Raw genomic sequence first — 19,380 nt, 5'->3', positions numbered from 1 at the left:
ATTTCTTGTGTGCCAAATCAGATTTTCAAGGGTCAACTTGTACACCAAATCAGTTTTTCCAGGGTAGACTTGTACGCCAGATCAGCACGGATTGGATTTTAAGGTTTCAAAAGTATATCCTGCATCTAGGTCTTTAGAGTCATGAGTGCTGGTGTGGTTTTGACCGTAACTCATATAGATCAGGGTTTTAAAGATATATTTTCAATAATGTACGCCTTTGTAGGGGGTGTGTTCTTTTTTTTTGTTTTTCTTTTCTTTTTTTCAATACACCTACATATATTAAAAACATTAAGAAATATAATATTTGTGTTTTTAAAATGAGAGGGATAGGAATGGGAAGATGGATGGTTAGTAGATTTAGTAAAGAGATTTGATGGCTGGAAAATTTTAAAAAATTTAGTATTAATATTAACGGTATACAGAATCGAATAAAGTGGAAAAAATTATTAGTGTATACGAAAAAAGCAAAAATAGACATTGCTCTTTTACAAGCAACTCATTTGACATAAGAAGAACATGAAAAATTAAAAAGAGATTGGGTAGGAACTGTAATAGCATCCTTATTTAATTCAAAAGCTAGAGGTACAGCAATATTGATAAATAAAAATTTACCAGTGAAAATATTGGACACAATTGTAGATATAGCAGGAAGATATGGTATATTGTCAGATTTATTCAGAACAATGGACTTTAATGTGTATATGCACCTAATGTAGATGATGGTAAATTTGTACAAGTTATCTTTATGCAATTATTAAATGCTAAGGGGAAAATTATATTAGGGTGAGATTTTAATTTTACTTTTGAACCTAAACTGGATAGATCAGGTGATAAAATGATGAGTTAAATTTTTAAGTTTGATAAATGTAGCACAAAAGTTACATATGATCCAGAGAAAGCATTTAATAGACTGGAATGGGATTTTTTTTTGTTTAAAGTATTTAATGCATTTGGGATTCCAAATACTTTTGTAAATTGGATAAAAGCATTGTATGATCAGTTAAAAGCAAAAGTCAAAAATATCAAAACCTTTTTTGTTAGGAAGGTCCTCTAGACAAGGTTGTCCTTGTCACATTTTTATTTGCATTAGCAATAGAGCCATTCGCAGAAACAATTAAAAGTGATAAAGAAATTAAGGAATTTGAGATAGGTAATGAGCATAAAATTAGTTTGTTTGCAGATGATGTTATAGTATATTTAACAAGACTAGAAATATCGTTGAATATGAGATTTGTGTCGGGTTATAAAGTTAATGTTGATAAAAATGAAGTGGTCTATGGTTGATATGGATTCTTCATAATGTAAGAGATTGACAAAATTTAAGTGGCAAAAAGAAGCAATTAAATATTTAAGAAAATTGATAGAAATATAAATAATTTATTTAAGTTAAATTATTCACCACTATTAAAAAATATAAAAGAGATGAGAAGATGGGAAGATTTACCAATAACGTTAATAGGATGGGTGAATTGTATTAAGATTAATATTGTTCCAAGAATACAATATTTATTTTAATTCATGTACCAGAAACATTTTTTTCAGATTTTGAATAAAATTATATGAGAATTTATTTGTGAAAAGTAAAATGTCAAGAATTGGTCTTGAAAAATTAACATGGAAGTTTGATCAGGGAGGACTAAGATAACCGAATTTTTAAAATTATTATAAAGGCAGCTCAATTAAGATTTTTGTCTTGCCATTATCAAATGGGTGAGAAAACAGCTTTGGATTCAGATTGAAATAAATAAGATTGGAGAAACTATCCCAGAACAAATTATGTATAAATGGAATAGTGAATTGTTTAAAGGAAAAGAGGAAGTACCAATTATAAAACATGTGTTGAAAATATGGAATGGAATTCATATGGAGAGAGGGATTAAAAATTATCAATGACCTAAAATGTTGTTAAAACAAAATCAACTTCTTCCTTTCACTTTGAATAATTCATTATTTGATAATTGGTGTAGTAAAGGTATACAGAGGATAAAAGATTGTTTTTTGGGATCTTTCTTTTTAACTTTTGACCAATTAAAAGTTAAATATAATATACAAAATAATACAATTTTTGCATATTATCCATTAAAATCATGTTTAAAAAATAAATTGGGAATAGATTTGAGACTCTCGGAACAAAGTCAATTTGAAGGTATAAAAACAGATACATTTATTATCAAGAAATATATTACTAATATGTATATAAAATTACAAGAAACTAAAAGAAAAAAGATTTATATAAATCAAAATTATGATGGGAGAAAGATTTAAATATACAAATTCAGGAGGAAATATGGTCAAAATTGTGTTACAAATACAGTTAATGCTCGATATCAAATGATTCAATATAATTTTCATCAATTGTATTATATTCCTCAAAAATTGAATGGACTTAATTCTAAATATCCGGATAAGGGTTTTCGATGTAGTAAGGAAACAGGGACCTTTTTCCATTCGGTCTGGTCCTGTGAGAAATTGGAACAATTTTGGAACGATTTTAGTGTATTGTTCCTACAAATTATGAAGATAAAAATGCAAAAAGATCCAGAATATTTTTACTTGGGAATATATACAAGAAGATACATATTTGGAATTGGATAAATATCAAGAAAAATGTTAAAATATAGCTGTAATGACTGCAAAGAAATGTATAGCGGTAACATGGAAAACTGAGGGTTTGGTTTAAAAATAGGCAGTTGGCATATTGAAATGCAAAATTGTATATCTTTAGAAAAATTTACATAGTTTAAGGAATTGAATTGGAAACTTTTATCAAATTTGGGAGCCATACATGGATTTTATGAATAAAAGTTTTTCCATAACCTCCACTTTGCCCATCCCTCTCTGTTAGTAATTATTAAAAAAAGTACATGAATATTATATATGTTGATAATATTATACTTGTAGAAGTAGGTGCTCTTTTTTTTCTTTCCTGAGGAGGGTTGGGGAGAAAATTTTTTAAAAATTTGTATCTTTTTGTATGGCTTACTAAGTTACTGTATTATTGAGTTTATACTTTGTATTGGCACAAATAATAAATAAAATTTTCAAAAATAAAAGTTAGATAGAGCTCTTAAAGTGCTAAGGGATATGGGGAGAAGGCAGGAATGAGGTACTGATTGTGAATGATCAGCCATGATCACAGTGAATGACGGTGCTGGTTTGAAGGGCCAAATGGCCTACTCCTGCACCATTGTCTACCGAGAGCATCCTGGCTGGCTGCATCACAGTATGGTATGGCTACTGCAGAAAAATGGATCGGAGGTTAATCCACAGGAGCATAAGAGTGGCAGAGAGGATCATGGGAGTTCTCTTCCTCTCTCCCCCCCACAAAAGCAATATCTGAAGAGGGCATGCAAAATCATTGAGGATTCCTTTCACCCTGCATACAGCATCTTTCAGTTGTTCCCGTCGGGGAAGACACACAGGAGTATCAGAGCCAGCACCAGCTGAGGAACAGCTTCTTTCCACGGGAAGTGGCAATGCTGAACGTCCAAAGGAACTGCTCACACTAACCATCCAAGACTCTCATTTGGACAAAATATAATTTATTTATTTTTATAGATATGATACTTGCCCTGCATATGTATTATTTGTCCATGTGTATTATGTCTGGTTGTGTGTCTGCATGTTTTTGCACCAAGGACCAGAGAACTTGTACAATCAGAAGACAATAAGCTTGACGTGTCGGCTGGATAAGTGTAGAATCTTACTGGCATCTTCCATTAGCTATCCCCTCCCCCAGCTGATCCATTGGTAAGAAGCAAGTTCCAGAGTGAAATTTGTGCAGCTTGACCTTGTATTCACAGCTGATTTGCCAGCTGAAAATTAAGGTGATCTGTTGCACTTGCCACTGTATTTTTCTCCTTGACCAGTTTAAAATGGGTGTCAGCTCCTTTTGTTATAATTGATTTATTTATGCCACTATAAGTTCAATAAATTTTGCTTTATCAAAGAATGATACACAATCTAACGGTGTAATATTTCTATTTTATGTATGTAAATTTCCTGATATTAATATAAATCATCTTCAACAAATATTTATTAATTTAGATACTGTGATTGCTTTGCAAACGGAGAATTCTGCAATAGTTGCAATTGTACCAACTGTTTTAACAATCTGGATCATGAAGCGGAGCGGCTAAAAGCAATAAAGGTGAGTGAGATTCCTTAGTGTACCTCTAATGTAAGCATGCAATTCGTATTACATTTTCAGGACCATATTTCCATCACCGATCTATTTTCACCTTGTTCGCCTGATCTGACATCATCAATTTTTGCATGCATTACAATCATCACTTTGCTGCTTTCCCTCCACTTTTCCCCAGTGAAACTTCAGACACGAGGCAAATAACAGATAGCATGAGTAATGAGCTTACCAGTAATTTTCCAATAACTGAAAAGACTAAGAGAAGATAAATTGGTTACTTGGGTTAGGTATCATGGAGTGCACAGAATTCTTGCAATTGTAGCTGGGTAAAATATCAGTTCCTTCAGAAAAACAAGATTTTAATTGTGAAATACACATCAAAAGAGTGAACAACATTAAATGCAATCCTGCGATAATTTCATTTTCCTAGCTGCTGAGTCGATTGTAATTTTGAGACTGAATAGAGATCATAACCTCACAGTCGAATGAATTTGAGACCAATGGATATTCTATTTCTTTTTTTGTCATAGAAATTTCTTAAAGCTTTTGGTGAAATTGTATTTGTAACTTTTTAAAAATTACTGTTGAATCTTCACCTCTCACATTAACATTACCTACTGGAGGAGTTTTAGCATTTTATTTCATTTTATTTTAGCATAATATATGCACATTGATTGTTTCCCACTTCTTTCAACAAAATTTTGAAGGCTTGCTTCACTTTCCCATGAGACAATATTGGAGAACTCAAAGTATCATGTTGTATCAATGTTGTATTGTAATTTGAAAATGGCTCTCTCCCTTTAATCCTCAAGAATAATTCATTATTTCTCTGCTCATGGACTGCAAATATATTTGTCTATTTGTGACATAAATTTGTGTCCACCTTCCTTTCAGGGATTGTTCCTTCAAGTTTGTTGCACATATTTAGAATCCACTAAAAATCTTGGGTTCCCATGGTTAGCATAGCAATTCTTTGGCTTGGCTTCGCGGACGAAGATTTTCTGCTACAGGCTCGTTGGTGACTGACAAGTCCGATGCGGGACAGGGAGGCGCGGTTGCAAGGGAAAATTGGTTGGTTGGGGTTGGGTTTTTCCTCCTTTGTCTTTTGTCAGTGAGGTGGGCTCTGCGGTCTTCTTCAAAGGAGGTTGTCTATCTGGTTGTCAATCCTTGCATAATAATAACAGTAATAATAATAGCTATTACAGCGCCAGTACTGATTAATTACAGCAGTTTTCATTGTAAAGCATAGTTGAAGGAAAAGGTCATTTCATGGTCATTTGAGTATGTATTTCTAAATGCCCAAATTCTTCTCTTTCTTCCCCAGGCATGCCTTGACAGAAATCCAGAGGCATTTAAGCCGAAGATTGGAAAAGGCAAAGAAGGTGAATCTGATAGACGCCATAGTAAAGGATGTAATTGCAAGAGGTCAGGATGTTTGAAAAACTATTGTGAATGCTATGAGGTAAGAACCATTGAACAAGATGTTGTTTTAAATCCATTATCTGTTTGATTTTCAAAAGAAACCAAGATCTTTCAAAACTTTTTTTTTCAATAAACATCTGCAGATTTGCTTGTCCTTCAGAAAATGATTTGTAACCTTTCATGATTGTGCTGGTTCTTGAGGTTAATCAGACAACTCGAGTACTTTTCTCCAATAATATCCATCTTGTGTAATCATAATGAAGTTGAAAGAGAGTCATGGCTGTACTCAATCCTAGTCCTGGAATGCAGTACAGCCCAGAATAGGCCTTTGGCCCACAAATTGTCTCAACCTTTACAAACTCCTTCTCTATGATTAAACTAACCTTTCTCTCCATCACAGCCCATAAACCTCCATCATGTCTTTTAAATGTCCTTATTGTCAGTCTCTACAACCACCCCAGTAGTGCGTTCCAGGCACCCATCAGACATCTCCCCTAAACTTTCCTCCACTCACCTTAAACAAGTCATTGCTGCCTTGGAGGAGTGGGGAGGTACTAGCAGTCTACTATTGCCTCTCATAATATTGTACACCTCTGTAGTTGCTTTTCATCTTCTATCGCTTCAAAGGGGAGAAGCCTCAGCTTACTCAAGCTTTCCTCATCAGACATGTTCTCTCTTCCAGAAAGCAGCCTGGTAAATCTCCTCTGTGCTCTCTAAATTTACCACATCTTTCCAATACTGAGGAGACCAAAACTGAACACAATACTCTGTGTGGTCTAACTAGAGTTTTACAAAGCTGAAATTGCTCTTCGACTGCATTTGTTTAAGAGACATAGCACGATAACAGACCCTTCCAGCCCGCAAGCACATGTTACTCAAATAGACCCATGTGATCAATTAACCAACCCTAAAGGCCACTATAAATATGTGCAGCAATCATGAGGAATCTATTGGATTCCCTCTGCTATTCCACGTTACTAAGATTCTTGCCATTAGCCATGTACTCCACCTTCATATTCAGTCTTCTGAAGTGTATAATTTCATACTTTTCCAGATTGAACTCCATTGTCGCTCTCTGCCCAACTCTGCATCCTGTCTATATCCTGTTGTATCTGTGGAAGAAATTTTATGAAGAAAGGATTGACACTTCCACTAACATAATTGGCAAACAGCCTGATTTAATACTGCACCTGTTCAGTGAGATATTATCTAGAGGCTAAATTGTCGCCTTGACCACTGTGGTAATTCTTCCTCATATTGGGAAAAAAACTAAGATTTTAATATTCAAAGATTTTGGACAAGGTCTTGATGTAGATCTCTCAGGTTTATTTCAGGATGTCATCCTATTTTCTGTGATAACTTGATTATTTCTCTGTATAAATGTGCATGCTTGTAGAGGTGGAATTTTAGAGTTGGATGGCAGTGGAAACTGCTCTCTACTCAATGGTATATCATGTGAAATAAAGTTTGTGAAATGATACACGAGGTCTCCGATCAGTTAATTTCATCGACAGTAACCTACAACTTTCTACGGAATCCACAACGCCTTCAATCTAAACCACTCCTCCACTTCACATCCGAATCATACATAAAAATTACAAAGAGCACGAATCCCAGAACAGATTCCTGTGAACACCAGTGGTCAGCCACCTCCTGGTAGAATACATTCCATCTACTACCACCCTCTGTCCTCTGTGAGCAAGGCCTCTCTAAATGCATGCAGCCAGGTTTCCATGGATCCTATGCTTCATTACTTTCTGGATGAGCCTACCGTGGGGAACATTGTCAAATGCCTTACTGAAACCCATTTCTAGCACATCCACTGCACTACTTCATCAGGTTAAACAAGAAGACTGCGAATGCTGGGGAACTCCAACAATATAGAAAAAATGTTCTGGAGGAACTATGCAGTCATGCAACACCCATGAAAAGCAATAGGCAGTCAACGTTTAGGGCCTGAGACTTTCTATTTGCTTTATCACCTCCTTAAAACTCAATTGGGCTCATGAGGCATGAGCTATCCTTGAGAAAGCCATGATGGCTATCCATAATAAGACTATGCTCCAAATGCTCGTAAATCATGTCCTTAAGAATCCTTCCCAGTAGTTTGCCCACCACTGACGCAAAACTCGGTGATCTGTAATTCCCAGGATTAGCCTTAATTTCTTGAATTCGGAACAACAATTCCTGTCCTCCAATCCTCCAGTACCACTACTGTGGCCAGGAAGAATGCAAAGATCATTGTCAGTGCCACAGCAATATTTCCCTTGCTTCCTATAGTACTGTGGTGAATGTCTGCCAAGCTGCCTGTCTTCCCCCCCACTCCCCCCCCCCCGGCAATCCTTGCTGTACGAACATTGGCTGTGGATTATCTTTACTGTTAAGGACACTCCCCTTGGATATAACTGTGTATGCACCTATTGTCTTTCATTATTGTACCATGAGTTTCTGCTAATAAAAGCCATGATTATTGTTTGACCACATCGTCTTTGTCTACTTCATCAACTGGCACTTCAATTTTATTAGCAGAAATGGATGCAGCACTCAAGCCAGAGCGGCTGATAATCGACCAGTCTGCCCCAAGGGCCAGAGAAATTTTCAACCACTGGATTGCTTGTTTCGATTACTACATGGCTCAAAACAACGTGGTCGAGGAGGCGATACAGTGGGGCCACCTGAACTCTCTGCTAGGTGAGGTCCCTTTCGCCGTAACGCAAGGAGCTACCACTCTGGCTATAGCCCGGGAATGTTTGACTGCTCACTATGCAGCGCCACGGAATGTGGTGCTTGCTCGACTCCAGTTGCTGACTAGACGCCAGAAACCTGGGGAAAGTGATGCTGCCTATGCACTGGCCCTCGACTCGCTGGCAAACAAATGTGATGTCAGGGCAGTCAATGTGCAACAACATCGCAATGCCTTGAAGCTGGATGCTTTTGTCAACAGGATTGACTCCAGTTATATCTGACAGAGGCTGCTGGAGACGGAGCCCTTAACCTACGACCGGGCAGTCACTCTAGCCAAAACACTGAGAAGTGCCATGCGGTCCAGTGAAATGCTAGAAACCGAAAAGGAAACATCCAGGAGTGCTGGATCCATGAAGGAAAGAAAAAGGTGAACTCCTGAAAAATGTTACTTCTATGATAAGAGGGGGCACCCCAGACAGAAGTGCCCGGCTCGATTTGCTACCTGCAGCTATTGTGGGAAACTCGGCCACTTCGCTAAAGTGTGTAAGGCGAAAAGTACTCCCACTGATAAAGAGAAGAGAAACACCAAGAAAATTCATCCTGGAGCTACAGGAATGGAAGACAACTGTGAAAAGGGGGAATCTTCAGACAAGCAGGCTGAATCGATTTCAAGTGATGGTGAGGTGAGATCCCCTGTGATAGCTCAATTGACTGTAAAGCTTGGGGGATGTTACAGACTGGAACAGTCGACTATGAAGGGGGAGGTGAATGGTGAGACTCTTGATTGTCTAATAGACTCGGGGAGTACTGACAGCTACATCCACGAGAAAGTTGCCAGAGCCTTAAATTTGCGGAGATATCCAGCGAACCGAAAGATTGATGGCTTGTAGTGAACTTACAAAAACTGTATGGGACAAGTGTAAAGTTACTTTAAATTTGCAAGGACATTGCCTTGCTGATGTGTGGCTCTTTATTATGCCGGAGCTCTGCGCCCCTGTGCTACTGGGGTTAGATATTCAATCTCAGATGAACAGTGTAGTGTTAAATTTCGGTGGGCCACTACCCACACTTAACATCACCCGCACTAGTTACTGCGGTCTGTCCGTATTAAAGATCAAAGCTCCTTCCTTTTATCAGTGATTTATCCCCTGAGTGTCAGCCAATTGCCACTAAGAGCCGTTCTTACAGTAAAGAGGATTGTGAGTTTATCAAAGCGGAGACCCAGAGACTGCTTAAAGAGGGAGTAATTGAACCGAGTAAGAGTCCATGGCTGGCCTAAGTGGTAGTCATGAAAAATCACACTAAGAGACGATTGGCTATTGACTACAGCCAGACAATCAACTATTACACTAACTTGGATGCCTACCCCATGCCACCCATCAATGAAATGATTACTCAGATAGAGTACACTTTGTATTGCGCTGTCATGATAATGAATATGTATGAGATGTACCGGAAGTCACGTGGTATGAGAGAGAGAGATAAGAACACAAGCAGGAGAGCAAAGGAAAACGGGAAAATAAAAAGACACTAAGAAGTTTACCTGATAAACTTGTGTTTAATGTTTCATTAACTTCACATTTCGGGCCACAAATGTGACATTGGCGACGAGGAAGAAAGAAGCTTGAAGAAAATTAAAGACTAAACAAGATTACAGAGGATTACAGACAACTTCAAGGTGATAAGAATTTTCTCTTTGCTCAGTACTTTTGGGGCTGGAATATTTCCTCATGGCTGGTGCAGACGGTGACTTTCTAATGCATAGTGGAATTGCTAATTTTGACCCGACTGGTGATGCAAGCACTGTAAGTGTGAAGTGGAAGGAATGGCTGGAAGAATTTGAATCCTACGCCGACAGTCGTGGCCTATTTCTAGATACCAGTACAGTTGAACAAAAAGCGCAGTGAAGGGCGTTACTTCTTTTCACTGCAGGACCCTCAGTTCGGGAAACATTTAAGACACTTTTAAATACTGGAAGGAAGGATGAGTACCGAAAAGCGGTAGATGAATTAAACGCACACTATGTAGTGACACCGAATGCTACATTTCAACGCCATTTGTTTAGGAGAACGAGACAAGAAGATGGCCAGACAATTGCTCAGTACGTGACGAGACTACGCCAGCTAGCTGTTGGATGCAATTACATGCCAGCTGATTTGGACAACCAATTATTGGATCAAGTCGTACAGCACTGCAGATCAGATAAACTCAGAAGACGTCTACTGGAAAGAGGGAGTGAGTTGGAACTCACCGATGCTTTAACCATTGCTGCTGCATTAGAGGCTGTTGAAGGGCAATTTCATACCATGATCCTGAAAGACAACTCAAGCCAGCAAATTAAGAGGCTCTCACATCGCCATAATCAGCCAAGATATACGCCGACACAGGACGTGGAGTGTTATAGATGTGGAAACCGAGGTCACTTTGGAAAAGACCCATATTGCCCGGCCAAAGGCAAAGTTTGCAGAAAGTGTGGAGGTAAGGACCACTTTGCAAAGAAGTGCAAAAGCAAGTCCAATGCAGACCAGAAGAGGAAGAGTACAACTTCCAAAGGCAAAACCTGGGGGAAAGGAAAGTATCCTGGAAAGAAAGATACCATTCGCCAGATAGATGGTGACGATGATGATACCCAGGAGGAACAGAGTTGTTACCAATTTACGTTGAATGAAGTACGTCATGAGAAGGTCCCAGTGATCATTGGCGGAGTGACAGTTCAGGTCATTGTAGACTCAGGCAGTGACAGTAATGTGATTGATCGACATTTATGGGAGAAGTTGAAAAGGAAAAAGATCATCTGTACCTCAAAGAAGTGTTCCAAGAAACTGTATCCATACACAGTAACCAAGCCATTGCAGACCATTGGATGTTTTACTGTAACTGTTGAAGCTGGAGATAAGTACACCGAAGCAGAGTTTATGGTCATAGAAGAGAGGGGAGAACCATTGTTGAGTAGAAGCACAGCGCAAGACCTGGCAATACTTCATATTGGAGCTTGTGTCAATTCAATTCAGTCATACGAGGATATGAAGCAAGAATTCCCCGCAGTCTTCCAAGGAGTAGGAAAGATGAAAGGTCGACAATTGAAGCTATAGGTAGATGAAACGGTCAAACCCAAAGCACAACCAATGCGCCGAACTCCGTTTGGACTTCGTGGGAAAGTCGAAGCCAAAATTAAAGAATTGATCGAACAAGACATTATAGAACCGGTGGAACATTCGACACAATGGGTCAGTCCCGTAGTGATTGTGCCCAAACCAAAGGGTGACATAAGACTATGTGTTGACATGAGAACGACACCCTATACCAACAGTGGAGGAAATACTTCAAGAACTAACTACCAGCAAGGTATTCTCAAAAATTGATCTGAAATGGGGCTATCATCAATTAGAGCTGGATCCAGGTTCCCGAGATGTAACTACATTTGTGACTCACTGTGGATTGTATCGTTACAAGAGACTATCATTTGGAATTAATGCAGCTTCGGAGATCTACCAGTATGAAATCCATCGAGTGATTCAAGGCATTCCTGGAGTTGCCAACATTTCTGACGACATCATAGTCCATGCACCAATGAAGGAAGAGCATGACAAACGGTTGAGGCATGTACTATCTAGACTACAGGAGGCAGGCCTTACCGTGAATGGAAACAAGTGCCAGTTCGGTGTGTCAGAAATGGACTTCATAGGACACAGACTTACACGGGAAGGACTAAACCCTGCAGAGGCCAAGGTGAAAGCTATTGCAGAGGCACGTGCACCTCAGAACGCAACAGAGGTGAGGAGTTTCCTAGGATTGGTTAATTTTTGTGCAAAGTTCATTCCTAATTTCGCTACAGTGGCAGAACCACTAAGGAAACTAACCAGGAAAGGTGTACCATTTCATTTTGGATCTGAGCAGAAGAAAGCATTCACAGCGCTGAAGCAAAGCATGACAGATGCAAAAACTCTTGGATATTATGATCCGGCGGCATCAACCAAAGTCATAGCGGATGCCAGCCCAGTTGGTTTAGGAGCCGTGTTGGTCCAGATGCATGATGGAGGACCAAGAATCATTGCCTATGCCAGCAAATCGTTATCAGATGTGGAAAGAAGATACTCTCAGACAGAGAAAGAAGCACTCGGACTTGTACGGGCCTGTGAGAGGTTCCATGCATATTTATACGGCATTGAATTTGAACTCATCACAGATCATAAGCCATTAGAGGTGATCTATGCACCTAGATCCAAACCATGTGCCAGAATAGAGAGATGGGTACTCAGACTACAACCCTACAAATATAAAGTAATCCACATTGCAGGGAAAGCAAACACTGCAGATCCGCTGTCCAGATTGGTGAAGGATGGTGGTCCACAATCCAAGTCAGAATTGGGAACAGAAACAGAGAGCTTTGTACGCTTCGTAGCTATTCAGGCGACACCGAAAGCTGTGACTACGAAGGAGGTCGAGAGAGAATCTGAACATGATCCAGAACTCATGAAAGTAAGAGAATGCATACAGAGTGGACAATGGGACAAGTGTACTCACAAGGCTTACATTCCCATTAGAGACGAACTTTGATACGTCGGACAGTGTGTATTAAGAGGTTGCAGATTGGTGATACCGCAAAGATTGAGACCGAAGATCGTATCCTTAGTGCATGAAGGACACCTAGGCATTGTTAGTACCAAGCAAAACCTCAGGACCAAGGTTTGGAGGCCAGGTTGTGATAAAGACGCAGAGAAATTTGTTAAAACTTGTCACGGATGTCAAATCACAAGTAGGAGTAATCCGCCAGAATCGATCTGTTGTACGCAATTTCCGACAGGACCATGGATCGACGTAGCTGTTGATTTTCTTGGACCTTTACCGACGGGTGAATCAATTATGGTAGTGATAGATTACTACAGCAGATACTATGAGTACATGGTGTTGAAGTCCACAACCACTGAAAAAACAATACAAGCGTTAGCAGAGATATTTGCAAGATATGGATTACCTGTTACATTATACTCTGACAATGGTCCACAATTCATTTCAGAGACATTTACGGAATACATGAGGACCGCAGGTATCCACCATCATAAAGTAACTCCGAAATGGCCGCAAGCCAATGGAGAAGTAGAGAGACAAAATCAGTCCATTGAAAAACCGTTGAGGATTGCACACGCAGAAGGACAAAATTGGCGAGAAGCATTGCTATCTTATGTGGCTGTCTATCGAGCAACGCCTCGTGCAACCACTGGAAAAAGTCCTGCAGAAGCATTTTTTGGGAGAAAAATCCGCACAAAAATGCCAGAAATAAAGGAAATCCGAGACGACCAGGAGATGAGGGACCACGATGCTGAAAAGAAAGGTGCAGCAAAGCTGTACACAGATTCGAAACGTTGAGCCAAGTATTCAGACATCATGCCAGGAGATAATGTTCTAGTGAGGCATGAAACTGGTGGTAAGCTAGACACACCTTATTACCATCAACCCTATACTGTTGTATCCAGAAGTGGCAGTATGGTGACAGTCAAGTCTCCGACTGGAGTCCTGTATAAGAGAATTGTATCAAGTGTAAAAAGGTACCAGTCTAGAGATACATCGAGCGAAGAGGTTGAAAGGCCAATACAAGATGCTGAAACTGAGAGACCTGATGATGTTCCAGAGGCAGTTACCAGCACTCCTGATGGAGTGACTAGAGCGCTATAAACACCTGAAGCCGTGGCGAGCAGTATGTCCGACGCTGAGAGTGAACAACCGAGAAGCGGCGACAATATCGCAGGCAGGCCGAAACGAAACCGGAAAGTGCCCAAACGATACGAAGACTTTGTGCCATAGTTTTAATAAGAACTTTGGGACGGTATTTTAATCTTGTATCATAAAGTGCGTGTATGAGTGCTGTAGGAAGTAAATTTTATGTAGTTGAGTTATAGTATTACCATTAGTTACGATGTTTGTATGTTTCCGAGGGATATTGATAAGTGAAGGTAAAGTTTATTTCTGATTAAAGGAGGGATGTCATGATAATGAATATGTATGAGATGTACCGGAAGTCACGTGGTATGAGAGAGAGATAAGAACACAAGCAGAAAACAAAGGAAAACGGGAAAATAAAAAGACACTAAGAAGTTTACCTGATAAACTTGTGTTTAATGTTTTATTAACTTCACATTTCGGGCCACAAATGTGACATACTCCACTATCGACCTCAAAGCAGCTTACCACCAAATCCCCATTAAGAAAAGGGAATGGCCCTATACGACTTTTGAGGCAAATTGACCTACAAAGCCCATTATGTTTTAAGCAGTGGCAGGAATCTGGAGCACCCAGAGGAAACCCACTCAGACACGGGGAGAACGTACAAACTCCTTATAGTGAGGGATTCTAATCCAGGTCACTGACTCTGTAACAGCGTTGCAATAACTTCTATTCTAACCATGCCGCCTTAGTTGAAAATGGAAGATATAAATTTCAAAGCTGCTTCCTTCTGGTAATCTCAATCTGTTACTCAATTTATCCTTTAAGTTGGTGGTATGCAAACATTGTACCGTGAGTTATACCATATTTGCACTTCATTTGTTCAAAAGATAATAATTTATTTCCTGAAAACAATTTTCTATTCTTTTGATCCCTTTTCACTCCCATTCTCTAAAGGAAAGGTAATCTATTGTGAAGGGGGATTAGTTGATTTTGCATCAATATTAATTTTGGTAGTTGATAATTTGTTTTTTCCTATCTATATGAATCTTCTTCCAAATGTTGAGCAGATGGTGCAGTACTGGTGAATTCCCATGTTGCACCAGCTTTTCATCCCACTTATATACTAGGTACCTTCTCCCTATTTTATCTAGCTCTAATGGTCCAGTCTGGTGTTTTCCTTGTTTGATAGAAGTCTGATAGGTATCTTAATTGTGCTGCTCTATAATAATTCTTAAAGTTTGGTAGCTGTAAGCCCTCTTGTTTGTACTATTCTGTTAATTTATCTAGCGCTATCCTCGGTTTCCCCCCTTTCCATAAGAATTTCCTTATTATTCTCTTTAGTTCATTAAAGAATTTCTCTTAAGGGAATTGGTAATGATTGAAATAAGTGTTGTATCCTTGGGAAGACATTAATTTTAATGCAATTTACCCTCCCTATCAATGTTAGTGGTAATTCTTTCCAATGTTCTAAGTCATCTTGTAATTTCTTCATTAATGGCTGATAATTTCAATTGTATAGATGGTCTAGATTATTATCTAACCTAATACCTAGGTATCGGACTGCTTGTGTTTGCCATTTAAATGGTGATTCTTTTTAAAATTCTGTATAATCCGTATTACTCATTGGCATCATTTCACTTTTATTTGTGTTGATCTTGTACCCTGATATTTCTCCATCAATTTCTTATCTAAATCTTTTATTGATATTTTTGGTTCTGTTAATGATGTCATCTGCAAATGAACTGATTTTATACTCCTTCTCCTTTATTTTTATCCCTTTTATTTTATTTTCTGTTCTTACCAGTTCTGCCAATGGTTCTATTGCTAAAACGAACAGTGAGGGGGGATAATGGACATCCCTCCCTAGTTGACCTACTTAATTTGAATTGGTTTGATACATATCCATTTACTGTTACCTTCGCCAATGGTCAATTATATAATGCTTTAATCCAATTAATATATTTTTCTGGTAGATTAAACCTCTGTAATACTTTGAATAAATAATTCCATTCTACTCTGTCAAAGGCTTTTTCTGCATCTAAAGCAAAAGCCACTGTTGGCTTGTTATTTCCTTGAACTGCATGAATTAGATTAATAAGTTTACAGACATTATCCGCTGTTCATCTTTTCGTAATAAATCCAGTCTGATCTTGTTTTACTATTTTTGGTACACAATTGGCCAATCTGTTTGCTAATAATTTCAATATTATCTTATAATCTGAAATAAGTAGAGATATTGGTCTATATGATGCTGGTGTTAGTGGATCCTTCCCCGTATCCTGTACTTCCTCTATTTCAAATGGTTTTATCAGTTTGTTTTGTTCCTCTTCTTGCAATTTTGGCAGTTCTTCAATTCTAGCTAAAAACTCTTCTATTTTATAACTTTCATAAAATTGTTCATAAAATTCCTTAAAGTTTTCATTAATCTCTATTGGATTATATGTAATTTGTTTGTCCTTTTTCCTTGATGCCAATACAGTTCTTTTAGCTTGTTCTGTTTTAAGTTGCCAGGCTAATATTTTGTGTTTTTTCTCCTAGTTTGTAATACTTTTGCTTTATTTTCATTATGTTCTTCTTCACCTTGTACGTTTGTAATGTTTCGTATTTTATTTTGTTGTCTGCCAATTTTCTCCTTTTTGTTATATCATCCCTTGTTGCTTTTCTGTACTTACTATCTCCCTTTCCAACCGCTCTATTTCCCAATTGTAGTCCTTTTTCATCTTAGTTACATAACTTATTATCTGCCCTCTAATGAAGGCTTTCATTGCGTCCCATAATATAAATTTCTTTTTCACTGATTCCGTATTTATTTCAAAATATGTTTTAATTTGGCGTTCAATAAACTCTAAACTTCTGCCTTTTAAGTAACATGGAGTTTAACCTCCATCTATATGTTCTTGGTGGAATGTCCTCCAGTTCTATTGCTAATAACAGGGGTGAATGATCAGATAGAAATCTAACTTTCTTTTCAGTTTTTCTAACTCTCCCTTGAATATGGGCCAACAACAAAAACACATCAATCCTTGAGCGTGTTTTATGCCTACTTGAATAATGAGTATTCCTTCTCTCTTGGGTGCTGCCTCCTCCATATATCCATAAGTTTCATTTCCTGCATTGATTTAACCATAAATTTGTCCAATTATTCTTTTTACTTGTCTTTTGTCCAGTTTTATCCAACATTGTATCCAAATTAAGGTTAAAATCGCCTCCTATCAATATATTTCCTTGTGTATCTACAATCTTCAAAAAAATATCCTGTATAAACTTTTGATCCTCTTCATTAAGTGGTTATACATTGAGCAAATTCCAAAATTCTGAATATATCTGACACTTTATCATTACATACCTCCCTGCTGGATCTATTAGTTCCTCCTCTCTTTTGATTGGTACATTTTTATTAAATTTAATCTAACTACACGTCTGGATTTTGAATTATATGATGCTGCCACTACGTGTCCTACCCAGTCTCTCTTCAATTTGTTATGTTCCACTTCAGTTAGATGTGTTTCCTGCACAAATATTATATCAATTTTTTCTTTTTTCATTAAATTTAATAGCCTCTTTCTTTTGAATCAAAAGAAAAATGTTGAGGAGTACGCCAGGGGTATGCCAGGAGTATGCCAGGGTCTCGGTCCCCTACTGCCAATGATTCTTCTCAAAAGTGTCTGTCCAAGATCCCTCCTCATTCATGACTGAGACTAATGTCAGGACTATCATTTGACTACATTTTGCGCTTGTGCGGCTTTTTGTATGTATTATGTGGTTTACATGCAAGAATTTAAAAGATTTCCACTTTCAGAATAAATGTTGGTGAAGGAGTTTATTGTATTTTGTGTACACATTTATATTGCAAAGTTAGTGCTGAGGTACGCGGTGGGAGGAATTAAAAAGTCAATGGTGTTCTTTTATTGTAAAATATATAAGCTAAAATGTATGATTTTGTTTAAAGTTGAAAGAGAGCAATCAACACTAAATTACACTGGGAGAACCATATCAGAAATTTTTCAGGTGGCACATTTGCTCTGTTCTTTGACGTTATCTCAAAGTTTGTGTCAGATGTTAGCTGACTGTTAATGTGAGAATATTTTGACTTTCTGTTCTCCAATAATCTTTATTGGAATGCCCTTTGTTTTGGAGATGATGATGAATATTGGTTGAAATAATTGATTGCTAATGTTTTCCTTGGATTTTTTTGCTTGTCAGGCAAAGATCATGTGTTCATCAATATGCAAATGTATTGGCTGTAAAAATTTTGAGGAGAGCCCCGAGCGAAAGACACTAATGCATTTGGCAGATGCTGCAGAAGTTCGTGTACAGCAACAGACTGCTGCGAAAACCAAGCTTTCATCACAGATCTCCGATTTACTCACTAGAACAACACCATCTATTACAAGTGGTGGAGGAAAGTAGGTGGATCAATAAATTCAAATAGTGTGCATGTGGAGACAGGATTTGCACTGTATGTGTGTGGGGACAGGGTACACCCTGTGTGAGTGTTTGTGGACAGAATCCAGTGTGTGTGTGAACGCAGAGTGCACCATGTGTGTAGACAGTGGCCACGTGTGTCTGGAAAGTGTACTCTGTGTGTGTCTGTGTGGGGCCAAGTGTACCGTGTTTGGAGAGAATGTGGAAAATCACTGCTTGGTGCAGAGTGTGTGTAGACAGAGTTCATGTGTGTGTGTCTGGACAGAGTGTTGTGTGTGTGTGGAGAGAATATGGAAAATCACATTGCTTGCATCTTTTTGGCCTCTTGTGCATATACCAGCTAAAAGGAAATGTTACTTGGAATAATCTCACATCCCAACTCCCAGTTCTTTGCTCTATACATCACTGCTTATTCAAGTACTTCCAGCACCTTTATAATAGGTGATGATTTCTGACTCTACCACACATGCAAGCAGCATGTTCAAGAGGCCCAACCTTTGCTCTCCCACCTCACCACAGAAAATTGTGGATTTCCCCAAAATCTCAACTTTTAAATTAAACAGCCTTTATTTCCCAAATCACCAATGCACGCAAATCCCCATTTTACAGGCGGTGGGTGGTTACATTCATAGAAAACAGTCCCTATCGTAATTTTCTGTAACGCAAAGCCATGACATTGGCATGTGTATCAAGAAACGAGAATTTAAAAAGAAAAGGCTTCTGTAGTTATTTTCTAAAAGTACTGAGGGCAAACTTTATTCTGTATCTAAAATGTTTGATAGTGTTATACAAAGTGTGAAGTTCCATTCCCAAACTACCATAGCACAGTGGTTGTCTGTCTCCTCTCACCTTATCCCATCTCATTGCACCTACATCTTCTGCTCCCCTGATGAATCATGGGCATGCTTATAAGGTCTCAATGTTACTCCACCCATCAAGGATCCGACATTACACATTCTCTCTCCAAGTCCATAATATTAGACTGATTGATATTGAATTCTACAGCATTATTTTGCCCACCAAACTGGTGCATTGATCTT

General features: G+C 38.3%; 1 protein-coding gene across 5 annotated transcripts in view; it reads left to right on the top strand.

Moving 5' to 3' along the window:
* The window catches only part of lin54 (lin-54 DREAM MuvB core complex component), a 113,696-nt gene that overhangs the window by 87,166 nt on the left and 7,150 nt on the right, over window positions 1-19,380 (top strand). For 4 of the 5 annotated variants that reach the window (XM_069925452.1, XM_069925449.1, XM_069925450.1 and 1 more), the window contains 3 exons: window positions 4,048-4,150; window positions 5,469-5,606; window positions 18,119-18,321. In XM_069925452.1, coding sequence (XP_069781553.1) covers window positions 4,048-4,150; window positions 5,469-5,606; window positions 18,119-18,321 — 444 coding nt within the window. Of the gene's footprint in view, window positions 1-4,047; window positions 4,151-5,468; window positions 5,607-6,620; window positions 7,101-18,118; window positions 18,322-19,380 lie in introns of those variants that run through there. The other variant, XM_069925454.1, reaches the window with a different exon arrangement.

This window comes from Narcine bancroftii, chromosome 3 (genome assembly GCF_036971445.1).
Source record: "Narcine bancroftii isolate sNarBan1 chromosome 3, sNarBan1.hap1, whole genome shotgun sequence".
NCBI classification, from domain to species: domain Eukaryota; kingdom Metazoa; phylum Chordata; class Chondrichthyes; order Torpediniformes; family Narcinidae; genus Narcine; species Narcine bancroftii.
The sequence above is the reverse complement of the archived record's forward strand: the minus strand, read 5'-3'. Positions and strand labels throughout refer to the sequence as shown.